Raw genomic sequence first — 16499 nt, forward strand, 5'->3', positions numbered from 1 at the left:
TGGGCTTAGAGATGTTAAGTTACTTGCCCGTCAACACACAGCTGGTGAGTGGTTAGCTAGAATTCCAAGCCAGGCATGTCTCATTCCAGTTCTTTAAGCCCTCCCTCCTAGCCTACCTCAGGGAAATGCAAAGAAGGATGGGGTCACTTGAACCACACTACTTCCCTTTAAGCTATGGGTCTGAGAATAGTAATATTTTCACGCCTCAGAGACTTGGCAATGCTGCTCCTTGCCTAGGTTCCCCTGCCTCTCCCCCACCTGGCAAACTAATACGGTACCAGGCTTAATCCAAACGTCACCTCCCACTGCTCCCTTCCCAGCTCATCTAGCCCCCATGAGCTTCACCCCACTCCTCCCCGGGCCTCTTCTAGAGCAGTCACACCAAGTACAGTTATTTATTTACACGGCCGTCTCTCCCACGTGGGCAGGGGCCCTATCTTCCCCACTCACTAGGCTCTGCACAGAGGTGGAATGTGCTGAGCTGAGTTTCTACACAAGGAGGGTGGAAGGGCAGGGGGCTGGGCACTGAGATGCAGAAGCCACTCTCCAGGTCGGTCTGTTCTCTGAGGTCCCCAGAGATCAGAGGAACACTTGCTCTCCTGGGAGAGGACCTGCCACCTGAACTATAGCCAAGACCCAGCCTTGTTCAGCTAGCACACGTTTTCCTCACAAGGCTGCAAGCCACCCTGACTCTCTGCTCGAACCACCACCCCACCCCGTGCTAACTAAATCCCACCCCAACTGCAGGTCCCAGCCCACCCCCTGGCAGCCTGCAGACACACTAGCAGAGCCCATGGCCCCTAAGGCAGTGCACCTGCAACCACCTCCATCCCACGCTGGCCTCCTGCCCTGTTCTGAAACACCTGGAATGCTAGGGCTCCGAGGAGTCACAGAGGCGCATCCCGGGACCACCCTGCCTCCAGCAGGGACACTCTCCACACTTCACACCTGACCCCCTCTACTCTCTATCGGCCCCTCTTTCTGTATCTGGGGCTTCACAGTGACCAACCCAAAGGTAACTGGGACCCCCCCTCATAGGGGCTGAAGGTCTCTCCCCACTTTCCATCATGACCCGTAGACCCCACTGCACTCCCAGCAGGAGAAATGGAATCACAGCTCTCTCCACTAGAGAAGAGGTGAATGGATTAACTCATTCTCAAAACCCACTAAATACCCCAACACAGAGAACCTCAGAAATACAGATCCTCACAGGCCAGAACCCACACAAATATATAAAGACTAAGAAATGGGGATGCATCCAGAAACAGATTTGGGGGGCTTTATAGGAGGATCAACCAAGCAGCAACCCCATGCCAAGCCCCATAACTGAAGCATGATGTACCGTATCTTATTTACCCCTCAAAACAAACCAATGACATAGGAATTATTAACGCCCATTTTACAGATGGAGAAATTAGGAGACTGAGTTGGGCCCTCTTCACTCCCTCACTGGCAGCAATACAGGTGGTGCTGTTCTGTGTAGCTCTATGATTTTATCAACCTACCTCTTCTAGAGTTGGCAGGGGGTAGATGGACGACTTCTCTTGCCTTGCCATGGCTGTGTCCTGAACAAGGTCACTCCCCACAGGGCTTTACTTCAATGCTCAGTTCAAGCCCCACTTCCTCCAGGAAGCCTTCTCAGGTTACCCGAGTCCTCTGCCAGCTGACCACACTTCCAGTGTTTCTCATTTGACACTTGGTACTGCTATTTGTCTGTGTATCCTGCCTCTCCAACCAGAATGGCTAGAGTCGTGCCTCTTCAAAGCCCTGGTTTTTTTTTTTTTTTTCTTTGCCCAGCATTCCATACACTGAAGGCACTTGGAATCCAATGTGGGGGAAGTCTGTGACCTTCCCTTCCCTCTCCACTGCACAAAGGATCCTGCCAAAGAAACCCAACACCCCCTCCACCTTCAGAGCCTATGTTTGAAGTCACTGGTGTCCACGCATCAATTTCCACCCAAGTAATTGCAGCCCATCACACACACATCATCCCCTATATTTGAAACTCTTTGCGGTTGTCATGGGAACTGCCTTTGCCTTCATTCACTGATCAGGCCTCACAATTAGCTTTGGCAGCGGAAGTCTGTGTCAACGGCAATCGTGGGGAGGAGAAAGCCGAGGAGGTGGAAGAACAGCAGCAAGGGAAGAAAAGGTGCTCCTCCCTGGAGATGCAGGAGAACCAGACTGAACTCGGGCACCCGGTGATGTCAGAGGGAAAACACAGCCAGCCAGCGACTCTACCTGGACACTTCCATGCCAACAAACAGACGCACCCAGACCCCCCAGGCTGGCAGGCAGCAGTCGTGGCTCTGCCCACAAACCCCCATGCCGTGCTAAATGCTTCTAAGAACATCTTATATTCTGTGAACTTCGTCAGGGTCTCCCCACTCCATATTCAACAGTTTTGGGCCATCAAATGTCCCAGGACCCAAGCAAATAATTGGAATGACAGAATAACAGAAACTTAACTGGTTATTGAGAAGGTGAGACAGGAATAGTGAGTGGTTTAGAAACCTGGGGACAGCCCCAGGGGAAGCCTTCTAAGAGTAATTAACACAAAACGTCTTATCTTCCACCTTGAAGATTCATGAACACCCTCAGCTGGCGCCCTGTGGTCCGTCTATGTCCTTTCACACCCCTGCCACCAGTCTCGAGCATTTGAGTAGCATCTCTGTACAACTCAGTTTCAGGGGAGATGCCTCCCTCCTCCTGGAAGCCCCACCTCATCCTTCACATATCACTCTGCTGAAACTCTCAAAACAGGTCCCTTTCCTTCCATGATGGGCTCTCTTGGCCTAACAGTGACTAAGACTGGTCTCTGCCCCTAAGGCATCCCTCCCTTGTAGCCCTACCAGACTGCTCTGTAATTATTTGTTGCCACGCTTGTCTCCCTGCCCAGACTGTGAGCTCATTAAGGACAGAGTAAATGCTGCCTCCCCTTTACCGCCAACTCAGGCTCAGCGCAGCACCCCACACAGCCAGTTGCGATATGCAGGAGGAGGCTGGGAAGGCAACTTGCAGTCTACCAGTCAAAGCGGGTGACATCCTGCCTCCAGAAACTAAAGTGACTCCAGTGCCCTCCCCCGGCACAGGGGACACAGGAGGGCCAGGGACCGAGGAGACACTCCAGGAAGGTACCTCTCCTCCGTATCCCTCTAGCACCAGCTCTCCTCTCACTGGCTCTCAGCGCCCCACCCCATCCTGCACTGTCAGCCGTCCAGACTGGACACAGCCTCCCCATGAGAAGATGCCATTCTCTCTCTCCTCTAGGGCTCCAGGATCATTCCCAGCATCAACCAGGGCACCCGGAGCCTACCCTTAAAGAGCAGAGCAGTCAATCAAAAGACTGGGACGCCCCCGGCAGTCCAGCAGTTAAGACTCTGTGCTTCCAATGAAAGGGGTGCAGGTTCCACCCCTGGTTTGGGAACTAAGATCCCACATGCCATGCAGCACAGCCAAAAGAATAAAATAAAAACATTAAAAAAAAAAAACAAAATGAGACCAGAGAGAGCCACTCAGTGTCCTTCCCACAAGAAAGACTCAGAAGGGAACAGACTCTGGTTTGGTACATTGTCACTTATTTCTGACTCAGCATCTCCACACCCCTTCCTGAGGATTCCTCTGGCAGTAATTAAATGGGGTAGGGGGCTAGCGGGTACATGCATTCTGATAAATGGGCCCAAATGAGTCTACCTCATACAACTCCCTTTTCATTTGGAGCATCAGGAATTGGTCTGTACCAGTAGTGGGAGGCGCACCATTCTGTCCACGGATGCCCTGGCCAGCTGTGGGGAGGTGGGCACAATGGAGTTGGAATGCGTACAGGTCAGAACCAGCAGTTCAGGAACAGAGCTCGAGCGCCCTAAAGCAAGTGAGCAACCCCCCAAAGATCACCGAAGGCCTGGCCAGTTACCCCACACTGAGTGCCAACTTTTATTTTCCCCTCCCTCAGTGACTAATAAAAACTCAGGTTATCAGATCTCTTAGGCAAATGACAGGAGACAAGGCCACGGGGGGGTGTGTCCACCCCAGGTGTGCCAGCAGGCTGCGCCCTGCACAGACACTCTCAGGCTGAGGCCTAACGCCACCCTAAAGGACTCTCCCAGCCAAAGTGCAGCAGGGCTCAAGGCAGATAAAGGAGTCCTGTTCCTTTCCAACACCCTCTGTCCTGCTGAGCATGCTGCCCTCGATTCACAAGGGAGCTGTAAAGAAGGGATGGGGAGGGGAATCAGTGACAACTCCTGAGACCCCCGCCCCCCCAGAGTGGTCTTTCAGCTCACCCAGTCCCCACACTGCCTCCTCCAGAACAAGAGGCCCAAGGCAGAGAGCCAGCTGCTGACTCAGGGTGGGGTACGTGCCAGAGCAAGAACACTCAGACAAGGTTCACCAGGGCTGCTGGGCACGAGTGAGGGTGGGAGAGTCACCTCCCCCTAGGGAGTTTCAGAAAGTGTCTTTGAATAGGGAGCCACCCCTCATTCCTATTGTTTTTCCCCATAGCAGATAATTTAAACATGGCTCAAGCCTTCAATGAGAAGCAATAAGCTTTGCGTTGGGTTAGAACCCCCCAAAAAAGCACTGCCCCTGGGAACAGGGACCCTAACCCAACTTCCTTATCCCTCTTACCACTTACCTTGGCAGGGGAACAAGGATCCTAACCCAAAAAATCCTCCCAAGAATAGCCAACCAGGATAGCTACTTCCCCAACCCAGAAACAGGCTTCAGTGAGGGTTTAGAGACCACGGAGGAAAACTACATGTCCAGTAGAATTACCCACACAGATAAAACACACACACACACACATATTTATATATCTAACACACAAGCCACTTGAAAGGCAGCCAGTGTGACTGAGTTACTGAATTTCATGTTAATTAAATTTAATTTTTGTAGCCACATATGACTAATGGCATCCTTATCAGACAGCACAGGTAGAGCATACTTTTTAAATTTGGGGTGTCATAAACACTCCTGAGAATTTGCTGAAAACCACGAACCCTCTCCCCTGAGAAAAAACACCCCTGCACATTCACACACTTGGCTGAAATTTTCAGAAAGTTCACAGACCATATTCCCACCCAGCTCTGAGATTAGGTCTAGAGATCGACCAAAAACTTCATGGACTAAGAACAAGGTTTTATCTGCAATGTAGTTGTCTAAGGAATATGCTACACCTTACATAGTTTGAGCAAGAGACCACCACATGAGGAAGCCCCCACCTGATAGAGGACGTCTTCATAACATCCCAGCCTCTACAAAGACCTATGCAGGCACAAACAAGACTGGTTCTTCAGTCTTGGAACAGCTATAAATGCTAGACAACTCTTTTTTTCAAACATGCACTCAGTCTACCTGCTTATAATTGCTATGCTCTAATATTGTCACCCTGCTTATTTAACTTATATGCAGAATACACCATGAGAAACGCTGGGCTGGAAGAAGCACAAGCTGGAATCAAGATTGCCAGAATTATCAATAACCTCAGATATGCAGATGACACCACCCTTATGGCAGAAAGTGAAGAAGAACTAAAGAGCCTCTTGATGAAAGTGAAAGAGGAGAGTGAAAAAGTTGGCTTAAAGCTCAACATTCAGAAAACGAAGATCATGGCATCTGGTCCCATCACTTCATGGCAAATAGATGGGCAAACAGTGGAAACAGTCTCAGACTTTATTTTTCTGGGCTCCAAAATCACTGCAAATGGTGATTGCGGCCATGAAATTAAAAGACGCTTACTCCTTGGAAGGAAAGTTATGACCAAACTAGATAGCATATTCAAAAGCAGAGACATTACTTTGCCAACAAAGGTCCTTCTAGTCAAGGCTATGGTTTTTCCAGTAGTCATGTATGGATGTGAGAGTTGGTCTGTGAAGAAAACTGAGCACCGAAGAATTGATGCTTTTGAACTGTGGTGTTGGAGAAGCCTCTTGAGAGTCCCTTGGACTGCAAGGAGATCCAACCAGTCCATTCTAAAGGAGATCAGTCCTGGGTGTTCTTTGGAAGGAATGATGCTAAAGCTGAAACTCCAATACTTTGGCCACCTCACGCAGAGTTGAGTCATTGGAAAAGACTCTAACGCCAGGAGGGATTGGGGGCAGGAGGAGAAGGGGACAACAGAGGATGAGATGGCTGGATGGCATCACCGACTCAATGGACGTGAGTCTGAGAGAACTCCGGGAGTTGGTGATGGACAGGGAGGCCTGGCGTGCTGCGATTCATGGGGTCGCAAAGAGTCGGACTCGACTAAGCGACTGAACTGAATAAAAGTTCTGCACATTCCCCGACACAAAGGAACTAACTCCCTCTTCCACATAGGACTCATCTTAGCCTGAGTTCCCCTACTTATTCATTTCCAAGCTGAACAACCATCTTTTTCAGTTGCCTTGCATGTGACCACTTTGACAGAGCTCCTAGAGACAGGCTTTCAACACACCTTTTAGAGTTTCAGCTCTTCCTACCTGCTGGGAAGCCAGGGATCCTTACTTGTACATTTCTTTCTTTTTTAAAAATACGTGCAGGACTTTGGATTTACCCCGATTAAATTCTGTTGAGTTTTGCTGAATCCCACTCTTCCAGACTGCCCCAATCTCCTTTACCCGTGTTTCACCATTCAGCTTCAATATCGCATCACCACTACTACTGCGACCACACACCTACCCACTGATCATACCTGCTCCTACCTACATCCGAGCTAGAGGGCACACATCTCTTCTGCTCCTAACCCTCCAGGCCCTTCCATGAAACCCAGAGTTCTATGGATGTGCTCCTGCCATTCCCAGCTACCACGAGCTACTACTCCCTCATGGGCTTCCCATGTCCCAAGTCAGGCTGCTGAGCAGCAAACATCTTCTGAGAGCCCTTTTCCAACTGTTCTCAGAATACACACATACACACACTCATAGACACACACACACAAGTTCTTAAAGGGTTACTGATAGCTCGTAAGACTAGACTGAAATGGACTCCAGAAAAACAAGAAGAAACATGGAGTAAATCTCAAGATGTTCTTGTCTCCCTGGCCTACAGGGTAAAAAATAGGTTGGGTCACCCTCCTTACTCTTGTTGGCAATGGGAGTACTTTACCTGTGTTCATCAAGACTTGTTTCTGTCCCCTTTTCCACGCCTTACCCCCTTCTCCACTCACAGAAGTGCCACAGACCAGCTCCTCAAACTCTCAAGGACATACAAATCACCTGGGAATGTGGTTCAAGTGCAGGCTCTCATTCAGTAAGTCTGATGTAAGGTCTGAGAGTCTGCGTTTCTAACAAGCTCCCAGGTGATGCTGATTCTGCCAGTCTACTGATCAGCAAGGTGGAAACATGGTTGTAATCCATTCAGGTCCCCTAAGACTCAGGTGAGCAACGTGCAGTCCTAGTGAGTGCCCATCAACTCAGCTCTCATCTGAGTCAGAGGAGTTCCACTCTAACTACACATTAGATATACCTGGCGGAGCACCAGCCCAATTGGAGTCCTCCCCAGAACAACCAAACTACTGACAGAATCCCTAGAAGTGGGATCCAGGTGATCCCAACATAGAATCCCTGATCCATACTGGTTGGTAAAATTCTGAACAGGGTAATTATACCTGTGTCCGCTTCAGAATGCTGCTGTTGCTGCTAAGTCGCTTCAGTCGTGTCTGACTCCGTGCAACCCCATAGACGGCAGCCCACCAGGCTCCCCTGTCCCTGGGATTCTCCAGGCAAGAACACTGGAGTGGGTTGCCATTTCCTTCTCCAATGCATGAAAGTGAAAAGTGAAAGTGAAGTTGCTCAGTCGTGTCTGACTCTTAGCGACCCCATGGACTGCAGCCTACCAGGCTCCTCCGTCCATGGGATTTTCCAGGCAAGAGTACTGGAGTGGGTTGCCGTTGCTTTCTCCGCCTCTTCAGAAAGACTTTAGATAAAAAACTGGCCCTCTGATCTATGACGCTAGAAGGAAGCACTATCATTTATTTGCAGAAATCCAGGCCCACTGGTTTGACTTGAGTTGCTTTGTAGAGAACCACAGGGATCCCCGAGCCCACCGTTTGTCTTTCTAAATCTCATGAACCACCTTTTAAAAAATCTGCTCGTCTAGGACTTCCCCGGTGGTCCAGTGGTTAAGAGTCTGCCTGCCAATGCAGGGGACAGGGGTTTGATCCCTGATCTGGGAAGATTCCATACGCCACAGAGCAGCGAAGCCCATGCGACACAACTACTGAGCCCACGGGCCCTGGAGCCCATGCTGCACAACAAAGAAAGCCACTGCAGTGAGAAGCCCATGCGCCGCGACTGGAGAGCAGCCCCCGCCCACCACTAGAGAAGAGCCCGAACAGCAACAAAGACCCAGCACAGCCGTAAATGAAAAATCACTAATTTAGAAATCTGCTCTTGAATGGTCAAAAACTGACACTGGTTTACAATTTCCAGCATATCTTTGAAAAACTGAACTTTCTACCTGTCTCTGGTCTTCCGGCTCTCTCCCAATCATCATGTAATTCCACAATGATGCCATTCCATGGGCATACCTGAAGGTGTATAGTAGGGAGCTGATAACTCAGATTCAGGTAGGGTAGCTGTCTCTCCCTCCCTAACCACACATGCCATGGTTTATCCTTTCCCCAGTTTATAACAGTTTATACAGTTTATACTGACACAACAGGGACCTAGGGGCTTCTCTTTGTCACCAGTTCTGCTCCAAAGGCTTCTCTCTGTCACCAGTTCTGCTCCAAACTCTTTCCTTCTGTGTTGTACTGGGAACATATAAAAGACTATTATTGTCTTGAGCATCTTCCACCATCTCAGCACATTCTGGCCACTGGACTCTCTAATATTCTTCTTAAAGGGTCAGACTACCGTTGACTCGCACCCCCTTTCCATGTAAAAAGCATGATCTTTCACCATCTGCACTCACCAGACAGCTGCCCAAGCAGCCACACAGATGGTCCAGCTCTTAGCCCCCACCACCTTCCTCCTTAGGGCCCCATTTGGGACTGCTGAGTCAGCATTTTCTTTGTATAAAGCAATCCTATCCCTCCAGCTAACTTCCCTTTTAGAGTCTGTAGCCATGGGGTTTAAAACTGTTTACATCTGAAAAACAATTTTCTGAAGTCTACGGCCAACATCACTCCTTGCCCAGGTGTCTCCCTGGATTCACAAATGCTGAGATGGGCTCCCTGTCTCTAAAGAGCCTCATCACTTCTACTTTACCAATCAATTCTCCCTTCGCTGGTGGGAACCGCTACCCTCCTGATAGCATCCCCCACCTCACCCCACCCACAGCCCATCTTCAGGAAGACAGAGCCAGGAGCAGGTGAGGCAAGAATTGGTCAGGTGTTCCGATACTGTTGAGAGATCCCAAATTCCAAAGTATCTTTTCTCAACACGGGCCTAGAGCTTTGTTTCAGCCACGAAATCCACCTGGCTGAGGGCTAGACACACCATATATATTTCTATTTCTCACTCATGCTTCTAACCTCATGTATACATACTTCCAGGAAGTTTTTTTTTACAAGGAGTTTTTCTCCTACCCTCTTTATCAAACTTTCACTTCCCTCACCCATGGGCAGTTTTTCCGTCAGGCCCTGGGCCACACCAGCTCCTCGCTCCTGGATGTCCAGTCTCCTCCCCGAGGAAAGAGGCTGGCAAACTCCTCCCTCCTCTTGCCTGGCCCCACAGTTCTATGAGTAAGCTGGAATGTCTTGAAATAAACATTTAATAAACAATTACAGCTCAGAGACTAACATATATAATTTTTATGCATAAAGATTAATTCTCTTCTAGATGTTCTAGGAATGTTTTGTCACCATGCACTGATTACCTACCATGTACTAGACATTCTGCATATTTTATCTCAATTAATCCTCACAAAGAAGGGTTACCCCATCTGACATGTGAGGGGGAAAAAAAAAAGAAAACAATGCTCAAGAGAATAAGCAGCATAGCACTTACTTTGGGCTCTGCATCTCCACACTCACCAGAGCCTACTTTTCTACAAGCCACCACTCAGGTAAAAAAGGATGAGGAAGTCAAACAGCCTCTGACATCAGCCTAGGATCTAAAGCCTTCCTGGGACTAGGAAGGAAGACCACAGCTGCAGAAATGAACTCCTGCAGGCGTGTTACCCAGAGGCGCGAGTAGTCACTTACCTCTGTGGTGGACAGGAACAGGCCTGGGAGTCGCCTCTAGAGTTAAAATATGGAATGTCTCTGACTAGAGGGGCTCTGTAGCACCACATACCCACACTGGGTAAAAAAGTGAGGAGCAGGGAAGGAGACAAGAAAATCAAGATAAGGTTCCCCCTCTTACATGATGACACAAAGCAGCTGTCAGCAGACAGCTCTGTGTAAGTCCCAAAGGAAGCTGGAGGAGGTGGAGACAGGATGGACATGCAGAAAGGATGCCCAAAGGGGAGACACTGAGAAGCATGGATGCAGGGAGAGGGCCTGACCCCCAGGAGGCTCCTGGGACGCTCTGTCTTGTCCCACCTGAAGAGCAGGGGCTAAGATCTAAAGTTCTGTTCCCAAGGGATAGGTTTCCTCCTTTCCCAATCTCCCAAATCCTGGGACATGTCCCCTCCTTTACATGGCTGCTCAGACCTGGTGGTGAAGGTCCCAGCAGTCCCCTAGGGGCTGTAAATGCCAGGCTGGTTCCCTGGGCTCTCACTCAGGAACAGCCTAGAGGGCCTGTCAGCTTTGCCAGCGATACATTTGTCAAATGCAGTATTGCCTGGACAGTGGTTCCCACGCTCTTAGCCTTCACAGACCAATTTAAAAAAAAATTATGGTGAGAGACACTAGTTACTATTCTGTATTTTGCCAAGACTGTTTTTTAGATAAAAATAAAAAAAAGATCTACTTTCTATCAACACTTCCATTCCATAAAAGAAAGTATATTTTCAATCATCAAAAAAGTAGAAAGTACCTATCCCTAAAACAAAGTTCTGGTCTTTAAGTCAAACAAAGTTAGCTTCAAGACAAAGCTCACTCCATTGTCCCCTTCCCATGGTTTCTGCAGAAACCCAGAGAACTTGTCATGGGGCCGCACTGGTCCACAGATAAGCATGTGGACCCTCTGTCTGGGGGGAACCACAGGACACCAGCTGCGTTTTCCCCAATCCTGTGGGCCTTGAGAGCCAGCCGGCCGTGGCAAGGTCCGCAGAGACGTAAACATCCAGGGGCTTGACTCTAAGCCTCAGCCAAGCCAGATTCCTCCTCTCTTAACCGCGACCACTGGCAATCCAGGGCAGCAGCTTACACACAAGGATGACAGGCCCCTGGCTAGACTTCCAGCCCCTTCCATTCAGGTGCACCTCCTTGATGCCAAAAGAAGAACTTAAACACGGTTCACAAGAGCCACGCATTCTAGGAACATCCAGCCCAGAAAGCTCATCCCCCAGGGTTTGAGAGGAATGAAGTGAGAGGAAGGCAGCAAAGAAGGAGATAAACCCTAGAAGCAAGCAAGCAAAGGAACCAAGCCTTACAAAGTAGACGGGGCATGTCCTCCTTATACCGAAATAAGAGCTCTCATGCCCAGGAGTGAAGCCTACCCCTGGTCCCACCCCACCCCTCTTTCAGAAACGACCCACAGGGCACTGGGCCAGCAGGATACCAACTCCCCCGTAAACAGCAGCAACATAAAGGGGCTGCACACAGTCTCTCAGGCTGGGGTGGGGAGCTGCAGATGTGATCCAGATGTCTGCTTTAACCTTAGACTGGGGAAACAGGGCACTCATCCGCTATCCCTGGACCGTGATATGCAGCTTCCACAGGGAGCAGACAAGAGAAGGAGAGAAGGGGCAGAAACATCCCAGCAACGGCCACTTTCCTGACCCAAACACTTGGATCTTTCTTCCCAGCCACAAGACCACGGCCCCACCAAACTGGCGGCACAGCTCCGACACTCAGCGGTCAGGGAAATCCCAAGTGCAAGGCGCCAGCCCATCGAAGCCACAGGTGCCCCGGCTCCCAGAAGCACAGCGGTTTCCAGCCCAGCTGGAAAGGGCTTCAAAGGCCAAGAAGCACAGCCCCTCCACGTCCCCAGGGAGAAGACAGACTCAGAGAGGGAACCTGAGTCGTCCGATCCCTTGGACAAATCAGGGGCAAAGCGGGGAAGCCCCACGGACAGCGCAGGCCTCAGTCTCTGTCCAGCGCGAGTCCCGCTGCCTGAAGCGACCTCGGCCGCTACAGCTCTCCTCCCAAGCTGCTTCACTTCACTCGTCCCTACTTCTGCCAACTCTCCGCTGTGGCGGCTGCCACCAGCCTCACGGCCAGCAACCCACCACCGGCATGCAAAGGAAAGACGGACAGTGCAGTGCCACTGCCTCTCCTCTCCCCTCTCTGTTCTCATTCCAACTCCTCCTCCCCTCCCTTGCCCTCCCAACTCCCAATTAAGGGAGTACTCCTTCCTGGGGTTGACAGCATCTCAAACACACATCATTCATTCATTCATTCAATTAGCATCTGAGGGCTTCCGACGCACCAAGGAACTGAGCCAGGTCCTAAGAACACAAGGCATAAAAAGTCCTTGACCTCAAGAAGTACTGTCTAGCGTGGGAACTCAAACCATGGGTTTCTCATTGAATTCCCAAACATTTTTAGGTACCATCCCCAAAAGGATGGCACCCAAAAAAAGATTTAGGGAAAGAAACATCCCACTCCATCAGGGCAGCGTAAGACTACCCTATCACTCCAAATTTTTCCTTCCAAACCCATCAGCCTCCATCCCTTACCTGACACCATCACTCCCGTATCACCCAAGCATTAGCATGACCTTGAAATATATCTGAGGCTTCAACCAGACAAAAAACTTCTAAAGATAAAGCTGGATACCACTGTCCCAAGTCAAATGCAAACATCCGGGATGAGAGTGCTAGCTCAAAGCCCTGTGCAACCTGGTTACCCTCCCACCAATTGTAAGCGCGGCAAACTAGCCCGAACCAGCTTCTAAAGACAGCTATGCTCCTATTCACAGCCCTCACTGAAAGTTGGACCTGGAGGATCAAAACGGGAGAATGGCTTAAAGGTCTTCAGCAAGACTCTTGTAAATGCAGCACCCTCAAGGAAGAAACAGGGCTGTCAAGCAAGACCCAACTTACCTCCTTGAGAAGCCCCACTTTTTTCTTCAGCACCTCACACTTGCGCAGTTTGCAGATTTGGTGTGTGCGGCGGTTGGTACAGCTGGTGCAAGCCCCACAGTTTTCCAGCCGCCGGCAGGGCTCACAAGTACCACACCGCTTCCGCTTCTTCCGCCCATCTCCACCCCCTCGGAGTTGGGGTTCAGTCCCGGCCACTGGAAGCCCAGGCCCCTGGTAGCCCGCTACCATCACCTGGCCCTGAGGGAAGTCATAAAGGCCTGGCAGGTCCGGCTGGACTGCCAGGGGCACCTGAAACTGACTCATGACGTTGCCAGAGGTGGGGGCATAGGTGCTGGGGCAGAGCCACAGTCCAGCTTCCTGCCTGCAAAGGCCACCAACAAGTCCTTCTTCCTAAAGCAGTCAAAATCTACAGAGCGAAGGCAAGTAGCTCCAGGCTGCGGGACGGGCACCTCTTCTCAACCCCTCTTCACCTCCTCTGCAGCAGTCTGACAGGACTCAGTTGGGGGCCACTCTCCCACCTGCTGGGGCCCGGGATCTGGGGGAGGACATCAGCGGCAGTCCCCAGAGAAGGGATCATCTTGGCTGGGTGGGCTCTTCACCCTCACCCACCCTGGACCCAGGCATGAGGTGGGCAGGTGGGTGTGTGACGGGGGAAGGGTAGGGTGAGGAGGTTCTCCTCCGGCTTTTCCTCTCCCGGGTCAGAATGATGGAGAAGGCAGCGCGCAGCCTGGAAAAGAGACAGAAAGGGGAAGCGCATCACTCGGGGCTGGGGGACAACTTTCACTCTTTCTGTTACCTCTTCCTGCTTCTGGGAAAAGAGAAGTTGGGGGAAGACAACGGGCTTGCTCTCATGAAATTCTGTCCAGAACCTCTGGCAGGGCACACTGGCCAACCCGCTCCCTGATGGAGCAGGATGAGGGCCTGACGGGGTGTTAAGGAAACCTGGACAGCGAATTTAAGGGGACGGTCAAGGTGAGATGTCTAAGAAAGTTGTCCTTTTCCCCACCCCCACAGGCTTGGGAGACTTTTGCCAAAATTCCCACACGCCCCTCACTGGAGGTCGCTGGGCCTTCCCCAAGGGAGCACAGCTTTCAAAATAAAGTTTGCCGAGAGCTTCACTCGGCGGGGCTGCCCAGGCGTCCCGGGCAGAGGCGGCCTGGAGTGGGGCGCGCCCGGGGTAGCCCGCGCCGGCCGCCCAGGCTGCGGGCCGGACCCTGGAGGGCGGCCCGCTCCAACGAGGGGGCGCGGGGAGGGGGGCGCGCTCCGGCTCAGGCCCGGCCGCGCGCGCGCAGCCGCTCGGGCTCCTTTGTTCTGGGGCCTCGGCCGCTCGGCTTCGGCGGCTCCGCAGCCCCCGCCCCGCCCCGCCGCCCCCGCCCGGCTCGGCTACACTATGACCCGCAGCACCCCCGCCTCGTCTCCCGCAACAAAGTAGCGGGGCCCCCCCGGACCGTCCCCTCCCCTGCGGGCCCCCCCCCCCCAGGCCTCCCCTCCCCCACTCCGGAGCCGGAAAGGCACCGACTGCACCGACCTGCCCGCCGCCTCCGGGGCGGAGCGCACAAAGGGGCAAAGTTTCCCGGCCCGCGCCGCCGCCACCACCGTCGCGGCCGCCGCCGCCGCCGCCGCCTGGGGCGCCCGCCTCCTGGAGCGCCTGGCCCGACCGAGCTCGGCGCACGGAGCCCCCCGCCCGGGCCGATGAGGGGACGGCGCAGGAGGAAGGAAGAGGCAGCGGCGGCCGCGGCGGCAGCAGCAGCAGCAATGAAGGCGTCCGCGGGACTCCCCGCCCCCCGCGCGCCGCGGCACGTGCTCGCCCGGGGACTCCCCCGCCCGGGAGGGCGCGCACGTGCGGCCCCGCCGAGCCCCGCCGGCCCCGCCGCCGCCCCCTCCGCCGGGCTCGGGGCTGCGCGAGGGGGGGAGTTCCGTGGAGGGGGAGGGGACGGTGCGGGCGGTCCTGAAGTGGATGGGGGCAGGGCCCGGCCCGGACGCCGCGCCTTTGCACCTGCAGTACCTCCCCTCCCCCGCGGTCGGTCCTCCCGGGACCCGGCCGCCCTCCTCGGGTTGGCCGCCCCCGCCCTCCGGCGCTTCTGCAGCCGAGCGGGCGCGGCGGGCGGCGCGGGGTGGGGCACGCGGAGCTCCCAGCCTAGGCCCTCGGCCGAGCCGGCCTCGGTGTCCCCACTTCCTGCCACTCCCTGCGGGCCGAGCGGCCTGGGACGGCCCCAGTGCCCCTGGGAGTCCTGAACTCCGGGCCCCACTGACCCCCCTCTCCTGGCCGCCGCTCGCTCATTCCGAGGCAGGACAATGGGGGACATCGCGCGTTTGCGTACCGAGTCAGCCTAGCGGGCAAGGAGGGGATACCCCGCGAGCAGAGGCCAAGGGCCAACCGGCAGGAACCTTCGCCGGGATCGCAGCCCAGCGCCCTACCCAGGCGGACCCCGGGGCTCTGCCATCGCGAGCCTCCCCTGCGCCGCTCTCGGCTCTTTCGCGTCGAAAACAAAGACTAATCCGATACCCCCGCCCTGCCTCCCAGAGGAGGGGGAACGGGCGCGTCGCGGAGGGTAACCGAGGAGGACAGCGTTCAGGAGGGGCTCGGACAGCCTCCGAGGGGTCGAGCCCTATAACCCAGCGCAGACTTTGAAAAGTCACCCCGGGCTGTTTTCCAGCCAGGGGGCAAGGGGCAAGGCATAAGAGTATTTCTAAGTTGCCGAACATCCCGTTCTCTCTGCTGCTTTTTTCATCTCACCTGTTGTTCAGGCCAAGTTGAAATTCCAGGTTAGATTAATTCAGCTCCACCCATCTGGCCACACTGCCAGGCTGGTCCCCGAAGCTACCTTCCACCTACCTGGGTTGCTGGGGAGAAGGGTGGGTCTCTAACACAACACACACACACACACACACACACACACACACACACACAGGCAAGTCCTGGCAGAAACATCCACGGGAGGACTGGCCTGACCAGTTTGGGCGGTGTTCACCGAGCCAGGTACCTGGCAGGCGTCACCACTGGGCTGAAGCTAACGACTCAGCCAGAACTGGAAAAAGAGCATTCGGCCGCTTATTTAGAAGAAGAAAAAAGTAATTGATCTCAAGCAGCGCTGTCCAGAAAGCCCTAGGCGGTAGGAGAAGCCCGCGTTCTGTCTGGAACTTCCCTCCCCACAGACCTAATTTTGACAGCCTCCTTGAGGGGCCAGGTTGTCAGCTGTGGGGAGGGTGTGAACATGGCTCCAATACCTACTTCCTACTCCGGCCTTTGAGAGTAGGAAAGAATTTCTGTTCAGGGAAGTTAAGACTGGAACTGAGAAGAGATACCAGTGGAGTGTAATTTCCAGTCAAACAGAACAGTTTGTGGGCTTGTAATTGTTTTTAATGTAATGAATGTTTAATGTTTTAAATATTTTATTTTTAGTAAAAATTATATATATTAAAGAAAA

At 53.0% G+C, this 16499-nt stretch overlaps 1 protein-coding gene across 3 annotated transcripts in view; it reads right to left on the bottom strand.

Annotated features, from left to right (window-relative positions):
- Positions 1-16232, bottom strand: part of TET3 (tet methylcytosine dioxygenase 3) — a 112381-nt gene extending 96149 nt beyond the window's left edge. For 2 of the 3 annotated variants that reach the window (XM_061431885.1, XM_061431883.1), the window contains exons 1-2: positions 14600-14711; positions 13072-13798 (exon numbers count right to left, since the gene is read on the bottom strand). In XM_061431885.1, coding sequence (XP_061287869.1) covers positions 13072-13374 — 303 coding nt within the window. In that variant the 5' untranslated portion in view covers positions 13375-13798; positions 14600-14711. Of the gene's footprint in view, positions 1-13071; positions 13799-14599; positions 14712-15808 lie in introns of those variants that run through there. The other variant, XM_061431884.1, reaches the window with a different exon arrangement.
- Between the last annotated feature and the right edge of the window lie 267 nt (positions 16233-16499).

Source organism: Bos javanicus, chromosome 11, assembly GCF_032452875.1.
Source record: "Bos javanicus breed banteng chromosome 11, ARS-OSU_banteng_1.0, whole genome shotgun sequence".
NCBI classification, from domain to species: domain Eukaryota; kingdom Metazoa; phylum Chordata; class Mammalia; order Artiodactyla; family Bovidae; genus Bos; species Bos javanicus.